Here is a 21,784-nt window from a genome sequence, read left to right as displayed (position 1 = left end):
AATATAGGAATAGATGAGATCATCAATCAGCAGACATTTAAGTTCCTATCTACACATGCCAAACTGGGCTAAGCATCAGGCATTGAAAGCCAAAAATGAAAGTCTTTGCTGCCAAGGAGCTTGCGTATGTTAGAGAGACAGCACATGTATAAATAAATAAATACAAGGTTAATTGAAGGGGGCACTAACACATAGGGTGATTAGGAATCGTTTCGTGTAGAAAGTGAGGCACTTGAATAGAGTCCTGAAAGAAATGGATTCCAAGAGGCAGAGGCAGAAGAGAGAAGGGCGTGAAGGCCAGAGATAGTGTTATGTGAGGAACAATAAGTATGTCAGTATGGCTGGACTTACAGAGTACAGAAAGTAGAATAATACATAATGAAGTGGTAAAGATATCCTAGAGACACTTGGGGGCTATTGGAGTTTATTAAGGAGGAGAATGAAATGTTTAGACCTGTATTTTAGCAAATTTACTTTGGCATCTATGTGGAAGATGGATTTGAGATGGGAGAGATTTGAAACAAGGACACCAAATAGGGTGAGAGGTGATAAGGGCATAAACTACCAGAGGACTGAACCTGAAAGTGTGAGTAGGGGGAAGAGGTTGAGTGAGATATACTGTGGGGCATAAACAACAGGATTTTGCAACTGATCGGCCATGTTAGAAGAGGTAAAATGGGTAGTTGACAATAGAATGACAAGGTTGCCAGCCTGGGTGACTTGAAGGATGATGTTGCTTGATAGGGAAGTTTAGAATAGAAATGGGTTTAAGGAGAAAGATAATGAGTTCTGTTTTGAATGTGTTGAGTTGAAAATGCCTATAGGGCAGCCAGTTTGATGGCAGTTGTAGATAACTTGAGCCAGAGTAGGACTGGATAAATATACGGTAGATTTAGTAGATTTGGTATTTGGATAAATATACGGTAGATAGAGATGATAACTAAACCAGTGCGAGTTGATTGCTGCACCAAATGAAAGAGTAAAGAAGAGAGCAGAGCCCAAGGCAATGCCTTGAGGAACACTTAGAGTTAGGGGCATGATGTGGGTGATGAATCAACCAAGGAAACTGAGGAAGCTGTGAAACTGCAAGGAAAAGAATTATTTTTAAAGAATTTTTAAATTCTTTAAATTTTAAATTTTAAATTTTTTAAAGAATTATTTTAAAATAAAGCAAGGAAAGAATTATTTTTCTCTTCCCTCTCTATTTTCTCCTCCCCTCAACCCTTCTCTCTTAATCTTTTCCTTTCCCTTGTAGAAGAGTGTGGTCACTAGAGTCAGATGCTGCAGAGAGGTCAAGCAGGCTGAGGATTGAAGATAAGATAGGCTATCAGACTTGGCAGTTAAATCATCAGTAAGGTATAGAGAGCACTAGCAGTTGAATGATGAAGTCTGAAACCAGGTGGCAAAGGGTTGAGAAGCAGTGGTAGAACCACTGAATATTGATTCTTTTCTCCAGAAGTTTAGCAGGGAAGGAAAGGAGAGCTATAATAGGTTGAGGGGATGGTAGACTCTGCTGAAGGTTTTTTAAGGTTGGGAGAGACTAGAGCATGTTTGTGAGCAAGCAGGGAAAAAGCCAGTTGATAGGAAAAAAAAAACCTAAAGTTTGTGGGGCAAGGAGAATAGATGAATGCGGAGAAATTGACCCTGGTGAGAAAGGTCAGCTCTTTACTAGAGACAAAAGTAAAGAAGGGGATAATGGGATATTTTGTCAAGAGGTTTTCATGAGGAGGAGGGAGATTCCACAGAGAATGGTCTCTCTTTTCTCAGTAATGGATGAGGCTTGATCTTCAGCTCAGAAGTTTGGGGAACTGGAGGCTTGAGGAGAGAAGAAAAGGTTTGGAATGACCTCCTAGGAGTAAGAAGAACTCAATTAAGGAGGAGTTAAAGATTGTCTTTCTTTAGTGAGGTCCCAGATGAAATTAATAATAAATTTGTAATGATCTTATTCCTCTTGGTTTCATGATTTCTTCTAGCTCCATTCAGCAATATATGAGTAGGAGGGAAGGTGAAAAGTGGAAGTTTGGTTGGGGTTTGGCAGGATTCTTAGTCAGCAAGTATTTATTAAGTGCTTTAAGTACAAGACACTGTGCTAAGCACAAAGAAAGGCAGAAACGTTCTGATGGGGGAAACTACATGCTAACAAGATATTTGCAGTGTAAATTAAGGTGATCTGAGGGGTAAGGCTCAAGCAAAAAGGAGGGCAGGGGGGATGGGATGACAGCTCACCATCAAGAAAGGCCACTTGCAGTATGCCTCAATAGAACAATAGAGCAAGGGATTCAAGAGTAAAAGACATTACAGAATTGAACTATAAGGACAAGATTGAGCATAGAGACAAGTGAGCGTAGAGCAGGTTCATGGCCTAGGAGAGTACTGAGGGATGGAGGGATTAGTGATCTTAGTGAGAGAGAACAAGTTTAGAGAGAGGGAAAGACATAGGGAGAAGGGGAATCCTAGAAAATAGTATCTCATAAAGTGATTGGAGTTTTTGATCTTGTGTGTCGTGGCTAGGTCAAGGATGTTAACTGTCCCTGTGTGGAACTGAGACAAAGTACAGGAGAATAAGTTGTAGGAGTTTGAGTTGTATGAGATTGAGAGGTTAGTTAGGGTCTTTGAGCAGATATCAGATTATATGGAGGCAGGCTGTAAAGGGAAACTGAGCCAAGTACCTAAGTCCTTGAGAAGGAAAGGAGAATGATTTAGGAACCAGTAGATACCTGTTACTAAAATCTGGATTTTGTGATAGATTTCAATGGAGTGAACCTCAAAAGAGATTGTTGAGTAGTGGGAGCAAAGAAAGTATGGCAGTGATATTGGGGGACCAAGGAGTATACTGACTCACTTTCCAGGACTTAGCAGAGAAAGCTAGAGAGAGTGGCTAAGGATGTGGTGTCATTTTGGAGGGAGCCATGTATGCCTGACAGGTAAAGATGATAAGAGCCCTAGCAAAAGAGGTCTCAAATGAAGAGAAGTATGTAACTGGGACAGAAGTTCCAAAAGGTACAATGGGCAGAGTTTCAGTGGGACATGGTAGATCAAAGTATCTGGAGTGAGTACAAGAGTGGTTTACTCTTAGAGATCTAGCAATTCAGTATCACACAGATTGGAAGAGAAAAAGGTAGTAAAACTTTGTTTGCTCACCAAGGCAGAGAGTATATAGAGAGAGGAGAGAAGAGGTCCCAGAATTGAGCCTTGAAAGATACCCATGCCAAGAGGTGGGAGATGGATAATGATCCCTGGAAGGAGTGTGAGAAAGAATGATCAGATAGCTACAAAGAAAGGTAGAAGAAGATTTATTTGACATTTCCATTTTATATATGAGATTCCTTTGAAAAGTAATGGTTCCTCAAGAGAAAGTTAATATTCTTCTGGGTGAGGTGGGGTATGAGTATATCTAACCTATTCAAAAAAGGAAAGTTTCTTAAACCTACCTAAGGAAATTTATGTAATCTATATATTTTTTCATTTACTTAAAAGATATAAGGTACCTTGTTTCCAGCCTAGATAATTCTTATAAAGGAAATTTCAGCAAAATCTAAGAGCAATGCAGTTCACTTTTAAACCACAATATTTCTAACACTTTACACAGGGCTATTGGCTTCTTTGCCCTGGTTTTAACTCATTGAGAAATAGTTTTGAAATTAGCAGATAAGACGGTCCTATAGGTGTGTATTAAGAATAAGGTGATAGGAAGAGAATTTGTAAAAGTGACTTTTCATTTTTCTTGGATATGTACCTAGTATGTACTCATTCATGTAATATTAAAAAAAATTTTTACTATAAGACGTTTCCACAAATAGATGTGGCAGTATTGTTGATCATTTAAATGGCTTTCCACCATTTCACTGCTGTTAAATAGTGAAGTGATGTTTAGTTTTTATGGTCAGAATTAAACCGAGTTAAATTTACTATGGGATGTGTATTCAGCTTGAAGGTAACTATCATCCCTCTGTATTCTGATTTTCAGAGATGCCCTTTGGTCATTCAGAGTTGTACTGCAGAGGTATGAGTTTAAGGATGGTATAGATGTCCAGTTTGGTACATAATTATCTATACTCCTTGCCCAGAATTTTCTCTCCTAAGAAATAGATTATTAGTTCCCTGATTTAATATGTTGACTTAAATGATTTCATTGAATACTTATATATGGTCCTCTTTTTGAAACATGCTGTATTTTGAACTAGATTTGCCTTACTCTAATATTATGATTTATGCCATAGTATAGAAGTTTAAAGAGCTACAAAAACTACAAAAATTGTGATTTAATTGCACTGTGGTCTTTTAGCTATTAACTTTTGTCAAGGGGTTTGATTCTTGGATGCTTAACTTTCCTTCACTTCAATTTTTCTAGACAGTGCAGTTTGTCCAAGGAATCTTTGTTGAAAAATATGACCCTACAATAGAAGACTCCTACAGAAAGGTAAGCTATGGAACTTGTCTCAACATTTTCACTAGTGTTTTCTTATAACTTGAAATCTCGTTACACAAAATTGCTACAGAAAAACAAGTTATTTTTAAACTAGATACAAATTCTCTGCATGAGTCATAAGTATATTTTTAAATACTTAAACATTTCTAAAATTCATAGATCTATGCCCTCTTACAATTTCTCAATGGTCCATTCCTATTTTAAAGTTCTTATAACTAAATATTAAGTAGATTGATAAAACTTAAAACTATGGTAATATTCACATTTTTTCTGGAAGAAATTTTTATGTGGAAGAAAAAGTACTTCAGCATCTTTACAATATATCTGCTTTTGATTTTCACCTGTTTCTTCATGGTTCAAAATTTCCATAATGGTCATGCTTGAAATCATTAAGTGGCTATAAAACTGCCTTTTATTTATTTTGTTGCTTAAGTATAGAAGTATCACCTTGTCCTCTTTCAAATGCAAAGAACTATGAGTTTGGTCTTGGCAAATGGCCGTACTGTGTAGCTATAAAGTCGTGTGGCAAGCTTTACCAATTTTCCTCCTGTTTTCATGTTAATATGAGGAGGGAAAAGAGAATGTGTTAAAAGATCGTTAGAAAGAGCGGCGCTCAAATAAGAGACCATTTTTCTACAAGTGAGAAGGAGAAGTTCCTTGGGAAGTTGTCATGATATGGTTGTGGAGTGCCATAATTTTTGCTGAATGAAATCTTCCATGAGTGGAATTGACAACAATATGTAGATATCTGTCATTAAAAATAAAATATATGTGAAGCTTTACACTAAATTGATAAAATTATGGAATAATTCCACACTGTCATAAATTAATTATATATTACTTGAACCTTTCTTGGGTCATTGTGGTGCTATCTTTCCTGTCACCAGCACCACAAGAAGGAGGTTCCAAAATTCACATTAGGGTTCCTGTAACAGCTAGTGTTGTTAAATTTCCATCCGTCGCTGATCTGCTGTGATCCAAAACCAACTATAAAAATGGCAGCAAGTAGGTACTTCTGAAGGTTTGGTGATTTTTGTGTGTGTATGTATGTGTTTGGAGATAATAAAGCTTTTTTAGGACTGCAAAGTAAGCTACTGGAATACCTGCAATTCCCCAGAAACATCATTACTTGAAGTACTGCAGTGTCTAGAGTATCACAAGACCTGTTCCCATATTAGCCTCATCTCAGAATTACAAGAGCACAAATTAGAACTGGGAAAAGATGTTTTATGTCCTCTGATCCAGCCCTTTGTTTTACAGAGAAGGGAACTGAGACCAGAAAGGTTAAGTGAACTTGCCCAAAATCCCATAAGTAGTAAATAGTAAAACTGGGCCCTGAACCCAGCTTCTGTGACTCCAGGCCCAATGATCTTTCCATTGCACATTTAGGATAATGCTTTATGTACAGGTAAATTATAAGTCATTAAAGTAATAGGATGGGATATGTATAATGTCACACAGTTTTAAATGAAACCTGTCAAATAGATCTGAACAGGAGGTTTATTTTAAGGGGCTCTTAAGCCACTAGTAAATTATAATTAAACAAGATACTCTGTAAAGGAGGGAGGGAAAGTTGGATGTTGCTTCTTGATTCTCATCCCATCCTTTTTTTTTCCCCTGTCTAGCAAGTTGAAGTTGATTGCCAACAGTGTATGCTTGAAATCCTCGATACAGCAGGGACAGTAAGGATGTTTTATCTTTCTATGAAGCTTTGAATTAATAACTTGGATGTTGAATAAAAGTTGTCATTAGATTAATCCCACCATGAAAAAAATCATTGTTATGATTAAAAATGAATCTTCCTAATTTATGACTGATTAAATTTTCTTAAGCTATCAAGTCCTCTGTGGTATATTTAATTCCTATATAACACCATATTATTTTATGTTGTGCTCATATGTGTGTGTTGTTTCCTTTCCGTTTAATTGAGTTAAATGTGAGAGGATTGTGCTAAGAGCTTCTCTTTAGATGGAAAACATTTACTATGAGTTTAAAGAGAGACCTAACTTGGAAACACAATCATTCATCTTTATTAAGAGGTGATAATTTTGTTTTTTAAATATCAGCATCTTCATTTCCAAAAAAAAATTCCAATGAACTATTTACAAGTAAAGCAAAAACATTTTAGGATTTGAGTGAAAAATTATTTTATTTCAGCATTAACTAGAGAGTTTTAGTTGTATTGTTTGCATCACCAAACCACTCATACAGTAGTTCATTTTTCATATACACATACTTCCCCAACTTACTAATAGTTTGTGTTGCTGCGCTTTGTGAGTTAATTGCTTAGAATTCAGAATGCATTTTTCCACAGAAATAATGTTATAGGTACTGGTGAAATTTCTATTAGTAGTGTGGTGAAATAAATAATGCCTTGTGGCCAGATAGCAGGGAAGATTCAGTCATAGTGGTGTAAGTATTTAACATTTGTAATTAAATAAACTGATTACTTCCACCAAATTATTTCATGTTAACCAGATGATAAATAAGTTGGAAGCTGACTGACTTTAATATCACAGCAGTTTATAAAATATAATTTAAAAAAATCTATACCCAGAAAATATGAAGATAGAAAATTTGTACTTCCTACCTGTGCCTTCCACAAATGCACTGTGGTGGCAGCCAAAGAAGCAGTGAACACTATAGAATCCTGAAGATTGAGAATGAGCAGCAAATGGATGTTTGAGTTAGGAAGAGCAGAGGCTGGGGTGGGGGGGGGGCAGTATAGGAGAAGAAGGCATAAGCAGAGCCAACTGGAATCAAGTACATAGGAACTGAGATAGGGTGATGGCCCAGGAAGGCTTGAGAAGGAAGGAGCTATATAGAAATAAAGGGCCAGAGCATCTGAGAAACAGGTGATGCTTACACCAAGGCATATGGTTCATACATACGAAGCAGTACTTCCACACTACTTATTCCCAGGTCATGTAGATTTTCAAATATTCTGCAGTACATACCTGTATATCTTTTGTACAGATCTCTATTTTAAAAAAAAAAATTTTCTAGCTCATTTTACATATGGCTAGTTGTAATCTCTGTTCCTAACAAACTGTTCCTAAACAAAACTAAATAGGTATTAAGTAAAACAGAAGATATTTTAGTTTAATGTAAGAGCCTCTTCTCTGTTGAGGTACTCAACATCGGTATGGGCCACCAAAGGAGGTTGTCAGTTCTCCATGGAGATTTACAGAAAAGAATATATAGCCTTCTCTCTTGAAAGGTTTAGATTGATCATAGGATTATAGCTCAGCAGTTGGAAAAGTTCTCAGAAGGTGACCCAGTCCAGAAAATACTGTGACTTTCACAAACATTGTTAATTCATTTTTTAGAATGTAGTTCATGATCTGAATTTATATAGCATGGGTTAGAAGGTATAGATGGGGAGATGCACTGTTCTTTTAAAATAAAAAACCATCACTGGCTGACACTTCTTGTGTAAGAGCAGGAAGACTGAAGTGGATTATCTTACATAACTCTTCTGTCTCTAGAGTTATATGATTTGTCCCATGGATGGAAACAGAAGCATTTCTTTCACTTAGGTAAAGATTTGTTTATAAAATCTGTATGTTAAATTTTATTTTCTTTGCCATGAAATAACCGAATGATTCTTAAATTCTTTTATTTTGAAAAAGATTCCAGTTAATTAACATAAATCAAATTTTTTAATTGTCTTCACTTTCATTTTTTATTATAGGAGCAATTTACAGCAATGAGAGATCTGTATATGAAGAATGGCCAAGGGTTTGCACTAGTATATTCTATTACAGCTCAGTCCACGTTTAATGACTTACAGGACTTGAGGGAACAGATTCTGCGAGTTAAAGATACAGAAGACGTAAGTAATACTTTATATCCCCTCTTAGCAATAAAATTCTTCCATGTCAGATAAGCAAATTTCTTTCTATCAATAGATTGTACAGAGTATTAGGTGCTCTGAAGAGTGTAAAGTATAGACTCCCTCCTTCACAGCAGTGAAGGATGACATCCTATGTAAGGTGCTTAATTGTACTGGGCAGATAATTGCACTAGTGTAATTGATAGGTCTTCTAAAGGGCACAAAAAGCAGTTGAATAAAAGAGATATTACTATAAGCGAGAGTTATTGAGGAAGGTTTCATGAAAAGGGTCAATGTTTAAATCCCAAAACTAGATGAATAATTAATGCCTCTTAATAGTAATGGAATAATTTTTATTTTTTTCTTTCTCCCTCAGTTATTTGAGGGTTTTAATTAACTAGATTTTAAAATTTTAAACATGCTATCTTTTCTATAATCAGAATGATAACTATTTTAGCTGTTTTGTCTGTTAATGAAACTTTTAGGTAGATAGCTAAGCACATTGTCATATAAATTGGTTAGATCTTAGCAGAAGGGAAATTCATGTCAGGTTAACTCTCTTTTGAGCAACAGAGAATTTCTCTTTGGTATAAATTAGAAAATAAAAATCTGTTTGTACCTTTGCTTTTTATATTCCATGGTTTTATGTTGTGTAATTATTAATAGGATCCCCATGTGTCTACTCAGATCTTTAACCTTGGGTAATGTTGCATGAGGAAAAAATTTATATGACTCATAACCAACCATGACCTAATGAATAAGTTATCTTCTTTCTCATGGCTAATTCACATAAGCAGTTTAACAAGCCTGTGTTTTTATACTGACATAAGGTAGTGATATAAAGATGTCACTATTAGCATTGCTTATGTTAAAAGCTAGAAACATTGTTCCTCTGTCCCGCAGTGAAAGAGTAAATATCTTGTCTTCTTTAATGAGAGTTGAATTGTGGTTTCCTGAAATGTGTTTATTTTTTGATGAAACCTTTTCCCTAGAGTTTTCTCAAGGGAGCTTCCATCATCTCATACCATTCTTGTGTCTCACACTAACAATAGGAATAATAATAATAATAATCACCACCATCATTGTTACTATAGCACTTATACTACCAGGTACTGTGCTAAGAGCTTTATCCTTTATTATCTCATTTGAACCTCAGAATAATTCTGTGAGTACTATAATAGATCAAAAGTTCTGAGTCATTTAAAGTAAAAAGAACAAGGGACTCAAGGCTGCATACAAGCAGATCTTCCCAATCTGGCCTTTAAATTTGGGCTGCCAGACGAATTCCATAGTTAGAATTAGAAGAGACCCCAGAGGAAATCTCGTTTAATGCCATTTTACAGATCAGAAAACTGAGGCCCAGAATGATTAGGTGAACCCAAGATGACACCAGTAGTAAGAAAGCTAGAGTTGAATTCCTCTGACTCCAAATTAAGCACTTTCTACAGCTTCATGCTTGAGCTGGGGACATTTACGTGGATAAGACAAGACTTAGTGGAGGATTTATATGATTGCTGTCATGGGGAAATGGGGTTGGACTTGGTCTGCCTGTTCCCAGAGAGCAGAACTTGGAACAGTGGGTGGGACATTGTTCCTAATCCCCAGTCAGGCTTATTTCTGATTGTAGATATTAAATTTATTTCTTCTCTGTTTATTCACGCAAACCCCCGGGGGTTAAACTGTCTTCATTAATAGTGTTTTCCCCTCCTTGTCAGCAATAGTTGGCTGTTTGCTAAAGCAGCTTGAGAGAGCTGCTTACTTCTAGCTTTCTTGCATTTGCAGCTGGTCATCTTGCAGTTTATCTAGCTTAGTGCAGGTTATGAACGTGCCACATGTAAGTTCAGGGGTAGTCTAGACTATTCCTAAACACTTAATCTTTTTTTTTTACCTCTTACGTGTTTGTATTGCCTCTGGAAGAAAAATAAATCCCTAGAATTTTTTCTAATATCAGTTTAAGATTTAAATTACTACTTTTGAGAGCATCATTCTAGGTATGTATTTTAGTAGCATTTTAAATCATCTTTGATCTTCATTTAGTGAGGATTGTAGTTCCTCTAACCTGAGTGCTGGCTTTTTTTTTTAATTAACATTTGGGCCAGAATAATGCTAAGCTATTCCAAGAACTGTACTGTGTGGAATGTTGAACTGCATACATTCACTATCCTAAAAGTATAAATAAAATAGCGCTATTTTTGTTTGGTAAATTGATGTTTTTCATTCTATATGCTTGTAGTTTAGTTTTGCTTTGGATCCCTTTATGATGTTAATATGTAATTTGTTTATATGGTTATGATCTAATATGCTAGATTAGAGCTAATTACTAGAGTAATAAACAGTACACTGAAACTTTCTCTTTTATATGTGAATGTATGTAACCTCAAAAAGCTTGTCTTTGAGCTATAGTTAAAGTTGGATTTTTGAGTCTAAACCATTGTGGAGGTTGGGTAGTGGGATTTGAATCTCAAGAAATGAAATTCAAAAAAGCTTCTAGCTCCTGTGACTTTCTGCTTAGAATTTAATTATCAATGGCACAGTGGATAGAGTGCCAGGCCTGGAGTCAGGACGACCTGAGTTCAAATATAGTCTCAGACACTTACTAGCTGTGTGACTCTGAGCAAGTCACTTCACCCTGTTTGCCTCAGTCTTCATCTGTAAAATGAGCTGGAGAAGGAAATGGCAAGCCACTCCAGTACCTCTGCCAAGAAAACCCAAATGAGGTCATGAAGAGTCAGATATGACTGAAACAACTCCAATAACAACACATAAGAGAGGATTTTAGTATACCTTGTGTAGAACTAATAGGTGTGTATCTCTCTTCCACTTTTCTTTTTGACATGTATTAAAAGGCAAGCACAAGGCTTTATCGAATTTTACCAAAATGTCTGGCATTAGGATAAATAGCCAATATGTTGATACTGATTTCAGTGTTTTTTTTTCCTTCAGGTTCCCATGATTTTGGTTGGCAATAAATGTGACCTGGAAGATGAGCGAGTAGTTGGCAAAGAACAGGGTCAGAATTTAGCAAGACAGTGGTGTAACTGTGCCTTTTTAGAATCTTCTGCAAAGTCAAAGATCAACGTTAACGAGGTAACCTTTAGCTGCTAAGATATGCAAACACTTGTCTCTCTTTTTCCTTTGCCTTAACTGCCAAAATATAAAAATGCATTTTAAAATATCAATCCTCTTTCTAAGTAATCTGAATTTGAACAATTTTTTAAAACATCTAGGTAAATTTCTAGAAACTACATACTGACAGATATGTGCTTGTAGTTTAGTTTTGCTTTGGATCCCTTTATATATAAAGTTATCTAAGACTTACTTAACATGAACACATAAATTTATGGTTCAGTTTTTGTTGAAAAGAACATAGAAACTTTCGTTTACCTTTCTTCTAAATGCCCTCTAAACAGCCTATCACTGAATGCTCTGCAAAACCATTCCATCAAGATTTATATTGAAATAAATTCCTTTCCAAATATCATCTATAAATTCTTTGATTAAGAAGTCAGAAAGAGGGGCAGCTAGGTGGCACAGTGAGTAGAGCACCAGCCCTGGAGTCAGGAGGACTCTAGCAGGTGCATAAGCCCTTTTCTAGTCCCTGCCCTCTGTCTGGACTGCTCTTGTTAGGCATACTGTACCAGGACCAGATTCTGCCATGTCCATTATCTATTGCCTGGGTTGAGTTGGAAGAGTTTCTAAAACAGCTGCCTTGGATACAGCTTAATGCTTTAGGAGAGGAATTACAAGGGCCCAGGAAAAATGAATATGGATTCAAGTGTCTCTGTGGTGCCATAAATGTAAATTCTGGGCCACCAAAGCAAAAACCTGAGAGAATCTCCTTGTCTTTGTTGATTTCAAAGTAAACTGCTTGGTTTGAGTGGTGCTCATGTGTGCCTTAGTCCTGCTAAATGAGCCCAAAGTGATATCTGAGATGTCTGGGTCTGTTTATGACATTGCCATTTAAAGGAGTGGTGTACTTATGTGGTTAGGCTCCAATGTTAAGGTTACTGTTTCTTTCTGGCCTTAGATACTGCTTTTGATTTGCCTTTACTCTCCAGGATTTCCTTAATTTATAACTACTACTCTAACTTCTCTTGCCAGAATTTCCTGGACCTCTTCAAGTGCTGGCAAAAGGAGTTAGCTTTCTACCAATTGTCTATTCCTCTCTCCTGAGTCGTGAATACCAAAACTTAACTTTTGTAGAAAACTAGCATTAACAAATGATAAATTAAAAAAACAGGAAATTAATGGAGCCCATTACCTTCTTCATTTGTACCTAGTATACTATTTACTGCTCAGTATTTACTCTGATTTTCCCTATTGTAAAATAATAATTTGGGTTTGGAGATCTTGAGGGTTATTAAATAATCTTCAGAAAAAATATCATCATGGTTCTGCCACCAACTGATACTGAACCTCCCTAGGTCAGAGTTTCCTCATCTCTAAAGTGGTGGAGATGGACTCCAAGAAGTCTCTTCCATTTCAGACTCATGTTTTTACAATATAATGACTATTGAAAAGTTATTGAGGACAAATAACCATACGTTGATACTCATTTTTATTTTTTCTTCCCTCAGGTTCCAGTGATTTTAGTTGTCAATAAATGTGACCTGGAACTAACCATGTTAAACACACTAAGAAACATTTTAACTTGTTTGAAACACAAATTTCATGCTAATGGTTTTTCACAATGTAATCATTTGGACCATTTATCATTCTTTTCTCTCATTACAACTTAAGAATCCTATGTAGGAGTCGTTTTGAGTATTTTACTTTGATGCTGGAGCTTTCTGCTCATATTCGATACATAGCAAATTTGTGTGGCTTCCCAGTTTCCTAAAAACTGGAAAAGGACATTGCAAATACTCATATAATAGTTTCTTTCACATGTTATCTACACAGATGTATTGGCAGCAGATTGAAGTTACCTCAAGAACACCTTTAAACTGTTTTTTTAGTCTGTATCACTAATGCTATGAGTATCAGTTTATACAAATAGGAGCGCACTAACTTTTATGGAGAGCTGACTGCTTCATCCCAAGGCTGACATAATCAATAGAATCCAGATATCCCAATTTAGGAATAGAGGAAAAAATGCAAAACTTCAATTCTGTCTTCCTTTTATCCTTTCAATTAGCAATAAGAAGGAACTTCAAATCATTGCAAGTAATTTTATGCTTCCAAAAGCACTAATTTTAAACTTGACCGTTCAACTCCATCTCCCCACCAGTAAAGCTTCATGGATTTTCTGAACCATCTGTTGCATTGAGGTAGAAAGAATGATACTTCAAAGCTTGTTACTTGTTCTCTGGATATGAGCCACCCACCTCAGAGTTGTTGTAAGAATCAAATAACTGTAACCTCCCCAGTCCATTCTCCACACAAATAACAAAATAACCCTGTTATTTTTTTGTTCAAGAAACCCTGCAGAAAAGGAACAAATCGTATTTAAAGGGGGAGTGTGATGAAAAGTCACCTGGGATGGAGTAGATATGTCAGTTCTCTCTCTCTCTCTCTCTCTCTCTCTCTCTCTCTCTCTCTCTCTCTCTCTCTGTCTCTGTCTCTCTCTCTCTCCCTCTCTCTCTCTCTATCTATCTATCTCTCTCTCTCTCTCTCTCTATCTCTCTGTCTCGGTTTTGGGTTTATTTGGATTTGGTTTGGATTTTTTTTTTAAGAGGAATTCATAAACAGGTACAAATATATATTGACATGATCCAGGACTTTATCTGTGTGGATGTGTCCTCCTGATGCCCACCTCTTTCTGTTAGTAGATGATATCCCTGTGCTGCTGTGGCTGAAATTCTCCCTCCCTTAAGTGATGACCATGTCTGAAGTTCTCCCTGCTGGCCTTGGGATAGCAGGAGTAACAGGCCATTCCCGTGCTCAGACTTAAAGCTTGTGCTGCTTCAGGAACTTACCAGAGCCTCTGCTCTGTGTTCCACATGGAGGGTTTTTTCTGTTACTGGCCTTGTGATTTCATTGGCTTAGGAAACTTTTAATGAGAAAAGCCTTCATCTAATGCATCTCTGCACCTGCTCTGCAAATCATCTTAAAGAGCTGCCTAAGTGCACACTGGGATTGTGAAAAATTTGGGAATTGTAGAAGGTTTCTGAATGGGCAGTGACCAAAAATTAATTCAGAATCAAGCGCGTAATGAATCCAAGGTGTTTCTGGTAGTTGCCCATGTTGCATCTCACAGCTTCGCTGCAGCCTTAGTTCTGAACACAGGACATGCTCACTTTGCACTGCGCAAGTTGTCACACCCATGCAGCGCCAAGGAACAATGCAGAAACTCAAAAAGGGGTCATGAGAAAAAGGTTTAAGAAGCCCTGACCTAGAACACTGAAAGGTTAAATTACTTGTGCAGGGTCACACAGATTGTATGTGTCAGAGATAGAACTTGAACTAGTAGTCTTCCTTGACTCCAAGACTGGTCCCTCTCCACTATGTGACCCTCCCTGGTGAGGCATTGAGGCCTATTAGAATTAAAATCTCTGCTTTTGTGAAATTAAGGAGGAGACGCTGTTATAATATTGTCGTGGTTTTTAAAATTCCATATGTGGAAAAAGAAATCAGGACTTCTGAATTCATTTAACTCAGTCCAGTTCGTTAAATCTGATGGTTAACTAGTATCTCATCACCCGTTTGCTTTTTATAATTAAAATCAAACAGTAGAGTCCTATGTTCTGGACCAGAAATACCTGAAAATTAGGCTCACAAGAGTTTTTTTGGATAGGATTTCAAATTGTAAATGGTGTTTAACCACGTGGTAGTAGTCCTTCTGTGCCTCTTCCCTGTGCCTCGTTAGAAGTTTAAAAAGTTAACAAATTCCACATAGCATAAAGTTTCTTAATTGTTAAATTTTCAGTAAGTCCATTTAGTTAAGTTTAATGGTTTCCTAGTTTCCCAGCACCTTGTTCCCTCAATTTATTTATTCGTTGAGAACAAAGAATTATATTCTGTGCTGTAGCATAAGTTTTGCTATGTATGCACTGTGTCTCCTGAAAGATTTGGCACTTTCTGAGACAACCCTCTTTATAACAGTGGTGTAAAGTACAGCCTTGAAAGGGACGTATCAGAGGGATCTCTTTTTGTGGAACGAATTCCCAAGTATTAATTGACTAAATGTCCATTTTATTTTTTTTCCTTTAGATATTTTATGACCTGGTCAGACAAATAAATAGAAAAACACCAGTGGAAAAGAAGAAACCTAAAAAGAAATCCTGCCTGCTGCTTTAGACCCCACCATGCAGCAGCTCTGAGCCAGGTAAGATCACAGGGCTTTCAGGTGGATGAGTGGGTACAGGTGAATAGCATCATGTTTGTTTTTTCCCCTACCTGCAAGCACCTACCCTTCTGCCTTAGTGAAGGGTTGCTGGTCTTTTCTGATTTCCATAATATCAGGTTCTCTCACCCATCTCCCCCAGGCTCAGGCAGGTTCTTGCTATTCTAGAGGGAAGGCTGAGAATTAAGCAGCATTCAAGTGAGACAGCAGTAGCTCCCGGGGGGGGGGTGGGGTGGGACAAGGCTGAAACAAGCTGCCAGGAATCACGCACCATAGCCAGCTTTGATTGAAATATTCTTTAAGTGGACAAGTTCTCTTTTCTCCAAAATTGACACATTTACCAGTGGCATTGGTCTATTAGGAAAGGAACCCCAGAGTGAGACCCTTTATCTCCAAGTATCCCTATCATTGACCATTTTACCTACCTGGGCATTGAAAGTCCTTTCCATTCAGTGTCAGCCATCAAACACATTTTTATACAAATCATCTCGTTAGGCCTATTTTGTTTGTCTTTCAAATAAATTTATCCAAGAATATCAGAACTACTTCTGACTTTAAGCATCACATGTACTAATTTAAGGGAGCCCTCTGAGGAGAAGCAACATTTAGGCTGCCTACCCAGCTAGAATTTGGGTTTTGTGAACCCACTTGTTTTCTTTAATTGCTTATGTCATTTCTCTGAATAATTCTATTTGTCACCATCAATACTATAAACAAGTCCACTGCCTGGAAAGAAATTTTAATAGTAATGTTTTGGTGAGAATTAACACCTAAGCCTCATTTTTCTTTGATAAGAAGGAACTAAATTGTTCCCTCTGGAGAGTTCTACTAACTCTTTGAGATCACTTGGATTCATTTGGCAAATTACCTTTTCTACTGCACTAAATTAAATTTAACTAATAATACATGATTCCCTAAAAGCCTGAATCAATCTGTAAATATTTATTGAGTGCCTACTATGTACCAGCCACTGTGCTAAGCACTGAGCAACCTTCTAAAACAGGTTCTCAACCTCAGATCCATGAGTTTGGTGGGGTGGGAGGTGGGAAGGGGAGATTATATCTTTATTTTGGTATAATTAGTTTCCATTGTAATTCTATGTATTTTATTTTATTCATTTAAAAACATTCTTCAAGGAAGGGGTCTGTAGGCTTCACCAGACTGCTAGAAGGGTGCATGGCACAAAAAGGGTTAGGGACCTTTGTCTGAAAGTAGACAGTTAACTCCAGTAGCAGGTAGGAGGTAGGTAAAAGAGGGAAGCCATCTCAGTGAGTTTAAAGAGTGTCATCACCAAATTATCCAGAGATTAATGATTATTTTGACTGCAACAAGTCTTAAAAAATGCCTTCTGAGTTGTTGAGGGTTTTCAACTAATGTCAGTAGAAAAAATCACAAATCCTTATAGGAGGGAGAAAAGGCCAATAAATAACATCTTCTGGATGGTAGCTGCTTTTCCTTAGCCATGTTTATTAGAGAAGTTAGCATTTAGCCAGAAAACCTTAACTGTATGGCTTTTAGTGGATTCCTGCTTCAGGCCCCAAGTAGCAGCTCTCTGAGTTAATGTTAATACTGCTTGAATTTTTTTTTGGACAGGCCTGTCCACACTGGTAGCAGAAACTTCCTTTGTCATTTAGATTGGCCACTGATAGTCTTAAAGAGCCTCCTGGGACACTGAAAAGTGAAGGGACTTGCCCAGCATCACACAGCCAGCGTGCGACCCAGGAGGAACTGGAGGCTAGGTCCTTCTGACTCCCAGTGGCCTTCTGTCCACTCCACCCTGAGGTCTTATCTCATATGAATTAAAAACGAATAAAAGTTATTTCAGTTAATGTTGAGTATAACTATTAAACATGTATGTTGGGCACTGGTGACACAAAGATTAAAAACAAAAAAGGTCAGTTTTCTCAGAGAGTTTACATTCTAAGAGACATAAAATGTAAACAGACATGAGAGAAAAAGAGAGTGTGTATGTGTGTATGTGTGTATAAAACACACAGTATAAAAAGAAAGAAAGCTGTAACTGAAGGGATCAGGAAATCCCCCTAGTCAAATAGCTACCAAGTTTCAAAGTTTGGTTTGGACCCTGATCTTTCTAACTTCACATCTAGCTGTGCCATCCATGAGAACATTCAAGTACACAAGAACTAAATGTGATGATGATGTACGTTTAGACCTTTGTACTGTGTAATAATACAAGGATTCTAGGGGGCGCCAGAGGGCACAGAGCTCAAAGCTCAAATCCAGCCTCAGGCACTCCTCAGCTGGGTGACCCCAGGCTGCCTGCTCCAGTTTCCTCATCTGTAAAATAGGGGGAAATCATAGCATTTACCCCGCAGGGGTGTGATGAAGACCAGATGAGATGTTGTGAAACACTTAGCACAGTGCCTGGCACATAGTGGGTGCTATATAAATGTTACCTGATTGTTGTTACATGAAAAAAAAAGATAAGTGAACAGACTTGTGAGAGTGAACCTGTGAAGAGCTGGAACATAAGTTTGTTTTGAGTGAAGATTGCTTCATTTTTTGCACCTCTGATATCCTCAGTGTTTAGCATAGTGCCTGGCATGTTTAACTGATATTTGTGGATTGATTCACTACCACGTTGGGAAGTTTGTATTGTATTCTAAAGTCAGTAGGGAGCCACTGACACTTCTTGAATGGCAGGAGAGAGAGGAAGGAGCTTATGTGTTTAGACAGACCTGCGGCTGTGTAGAGGATGGATTAAGGAAGGGCAGATTAGAAGCTGGGGGACTGACTGTTAACAAGGTACCTAGGCAAGAAATGATAAGAACCTGAACTGGGCTGGTGGCTGTGTGAATGAAGAGATGCTCTGGAAGTAGAATTAAGCTGGTTTTGAATGACGTAATTGAATGATGACAACAGTCAGCAGATAATTTCTTCCTTAGATATCTTGCTTAGATATTACTATAGCTTAATGACTTTAAATATTGATCATTTAGAAGTGGGTATCTTGGGGTTTCTTTTTGGAAGTTGAGGATGGGTCCTTCGTTCCTATATATACGTACATATATTATATGTGTGTATATATCATACATATACATGCATACATTATACATAATTTATATATGTTCCCCCTTCCCTCTTTGCCTGTGGATTTAAAGTTGATTAGCCAATTCCATTTAAGTCTGTTTCATGCAGATATAATTTCCTTTAGTGGAAGAGGAGCCATCTGCTGGCCTCTTGTGATCCCATAGATTGGGGGGTTTTTTTTGTTTGTTTTTGGGTTTTGTTTTGGTTTTTTTGTAAAGGGAAGATTTTAACCTGAGCCCAAAGCTTTGGGAGTAGATACCCATCCTTTGGCACACCTTCCTTAGCTCTGAAAACTCTACTGTTAATCCACTTTCACTTCCCAGTGGAGGCTCAGGAAACACACCTGCTTTGTATGTGCCTTGTCTGTGTATGTTGTCTCTTCCATTAGAATGTAAGCTCCTTGGGGGCTGGGATCATTTTTATTTTTTCTTTCTCCCCGTAGCACTTAGCACCCTACCCTGCCCGGCACATTGTGACAGATGCTTGTTGGTGACAAAAGTATTAGGTCAGATCATAGCTATAAAGCCTTTTATTTGTTGTGTGCTTTGCTGTAACTGATTATTCATATGTACAGAGTGTAGTGCTATCATCTACAGACACAAAGCTTCATGAATGAATGGAGTTTCACTGTTTACAAAATGGTTTTTTGTTGTCGGCTGGTTGTAGGAACGCTAGGTCAGAAAGGACTTCATGAGGGCAGCAGTGCCATCCTCCCTCCATCGGGTGTTTGTACAGGTCACTGGGAGGGTTCTCTGCTGTAGCCCATCTGTCTAACCTGTTACTTTTGTAGTGGGTCTGTGGGGATAGAAGAAAACTCACATTCCTACCAAGAGTATGCTGTATCTCATTATGCCTAGTAGAACTTTTCAGAATCTTAAATTTGTTCATGAAAAGTCTAGCAGTTGGGCAGGATTCCTTAATTGGGAGACCTCTCTTCTCTCTTCTGTTCTATGATAATGGTAAAAATAAAATTTGTATAGAACAACGTTCTTTTTTTTCTTTCCCCAAATGATGCCATCAGATATAAAATAAAAATGAAGCAGTAAACATGAGGACAGCGTGGTCCAGGGGACATAGCTAGTCTCAAATTCAGAAAGCTCTGGGTTCAGGTTTTGCCTCTCACCTCTGCTGGCTGTGTGACCCTGGTCAGGTCCCTTAACTTCTCAGTTATCTGGCAATTTCCTAAGACTTTCAGTTTCAGAGAAGGTGCCAACCCACAGAATGGAGGGAGCAAGCTCCCTGCCCAGACGTCACAAGCCATTTGTAGGCCTCTCGGAGTCAGTCTGGTCCTGTGTGTTTGATTTACATATAAAGGACTCATAGTGGAGAGAAATTAAAATAACCTTCTTGCCTTTTACTGTTTTCTTGCTTCTACCACAAGCAACACATGTCTTGTGTGTTCTAAGTACTTATAGCCCTCTAGTGGTAGTCAGCCCCAATTGGGTTTCACTATTGGGTGTCCTTGTGTTCTCTGTATCAAGAAATTAACTTTTTCTTTTGTTCCTATTCAAGATTACAGGAATGAAGAACTGTTGCCTAATTGGAAAGTGCCAGCATTCCAGACTTCAAAAAAATACATTAATTAATTAACAACATACCTGAAGAGGCTTCTCCTGTTTTATATATTATGTGAAGAATCTAGATCTTATAATGGTTTGCACAAGTTCCCTGGAGAAAAAAATTGCTCTGTGTTATATCTCTTGGAAAAATAAGACAATAGTATTTCTCCTTTGCAATAGCAGTTATAACAGATGTGAAAATAAATATACTTGACTCTAATATGATTATACAAAAGAGCATGGATGCATTTCAAATGTTAGATATTGCTACTCTAATTAAACGATTTCATATTGACCTTTTTATCATAACCCCCCCATCAAGCACTAAAAAGTTGAACCATTATACTTTATATCTATAATGATATAGATATAGAATATGAAATTTCCCCACAAACTCACTGCAGCAAATAACTTTTTTGAGTCATTGACTTCATTTTATATTTAAAAATTATGGAATATCATTCTGCCATTATATTCTAATTAAAATTGTTTGTGCATAATGCTTTGGAAAAAATGGGTCTTTTATAGGAAAAAAACTGGGATAACTGATTTCTATGGCTTTCAAAGCTAAAATATATAATATACTAAACCAACTCTAATATTGCTTCTTGTGTTTTACTGTCACAGATTAAATTACAGCTTTTATGAATGATTAAATTTTAGTACATTTTCATTTGGTTTGTGTGTTTTTGTTACTGTTCCACAGATAAGGGATTTTTTAAAAAATATGGACTGATTTGTTTGAAATGTAGCAATAGCCCCTCCTTGCCCAGTACCTATGTAATAGTTGATTTTATACCTTAATAGTAATGGTTTCTCAAGGAACATATTCAGACTTACTGTTCTAATGTATTTAATCCTAATATACAGTAAAATACATTGGGCTACATTAAACCATTTTGTATATTCCCTTGGGTCTTAAAGATTGTGTTCTACTGAATAATCCCTGTGTACATTATTTTTATATGTTAAAAAAATTTAATACTATATCAGGGTATGACTTTTACTATGATCTTTAATTTTATGTACTTGTAATTTCATTGGGGAATCTTCTCTTTTACCATCGTTAATATGTAGGTCCATCAGCTCAGGAATGAAGTGTTATGGGAAGTTTCTCAAAGTTGCTTTGTAATCAGTTTGAGTTTATTGAGGGGAAAGGAAGAGAGAATGGGCCAGGGTCAGAAGATGGAGAATGGATACTGCCAACTGCTCTTATTTTTTAGGGTGAAAAAACAGTCATTTGGAAATTTGCCAATTTTTAAATTTAGTGTGATGTATAGCAAGGTAATTTTTTTTCTTTTTCCCCCATCCTAATGTTTTTCAGTTTTGCAAAATTCAGGGAGTAGGTGCAATAAGAATTTATGTCAGTATTACCTATGTGTTCTCCATGAAGCAACAGCAGGCTCAGAGCGTATTGGAGTTGGAATTGTACTTGGTGTTCTGTGGGAGCAAGGGGTAGGGTTAGGACAACCTGTGCCTCATCCCCCAAACATTCAGTAGGAGACTTCCTAGCAAACCTAAAACATTGCTCAGGGATCTAGTTATAATTTTATTGAAAGTGGTTATGAGAAATTTTACTGAAAAATAAATGGTATTTTCTAGGGGTGTAATTAGCTCGCTGATCA

General features: G+C 37.1%; 1 protein-coding gene across 2 annotated transcripts in view; it reads left to right on the top strand.

Annotated features, from left to right (window-relative positions):
• Nucleotides 1–21,068, top strand: part of RAP1A (RAP1A, member of RAS oncogene family) — a 93,254-nt gene extending 72,186 nt beyond the window's left edge. For both annotated transcript variants that reach the window (XM_036768072.1, XM_036768071.1), the window contains exons 3-8: nucleotides 4,352–4,420; nucleotides 6,055–6,111; nucleotides 8,124–8,264; nucleotides 11,208–11,351; nucleotides 15,417–15,531; nucleotides 20,113–21,068. In XM_036768072.1, the coding sequence (XP_036623967.1) occupies nucleotides 4,352–4,420; nucleotides 6,055–6,111; nucleotides 8,124–8,264; nucleotides 11,208–11,351; nucleotides 15,417–15,503 (498 nt within the window). In that variant the 3' untranslated portion in view covers nucleotides 15,504–15,531; nucleotides 20,113–21,068. The remainder of the gene's footprint in view (nucleotides 1–4,351; nucleotides 4,421–6,054; nucleotides 6,112–8,123; nucleotides 8,265–11,207; nucleotides 11,352–15,416; nucleotides 15,532–20,112) is intronic.
• The last annotated feature ends 716 nt before the right edge of the window (nucleotides 21,069–21,784 follow it).

The sequence above is a fragment of the Trichosurus vulpecula genome, chromosome 7, assembly GCF_011100635.1.
Source record: "Trichosurus vulpecula isolate mTriVul1 chromosome 7, mTriVul1.pri, whole genome shotgun sequence".
NCBI classification, from domain to species: domain Eukaryota; kingdom Metazoa; phylum Chordata; class Mammalia; order Diprotodontia; family Phalangeridae; genus Trichosurus; species Trichosurus vulpecula.
The sequence above is the reverse complement of the archived record's forward strand: the minus strand, read 5'-3'. Positions and strand labels throughout refer to the sequence as shown.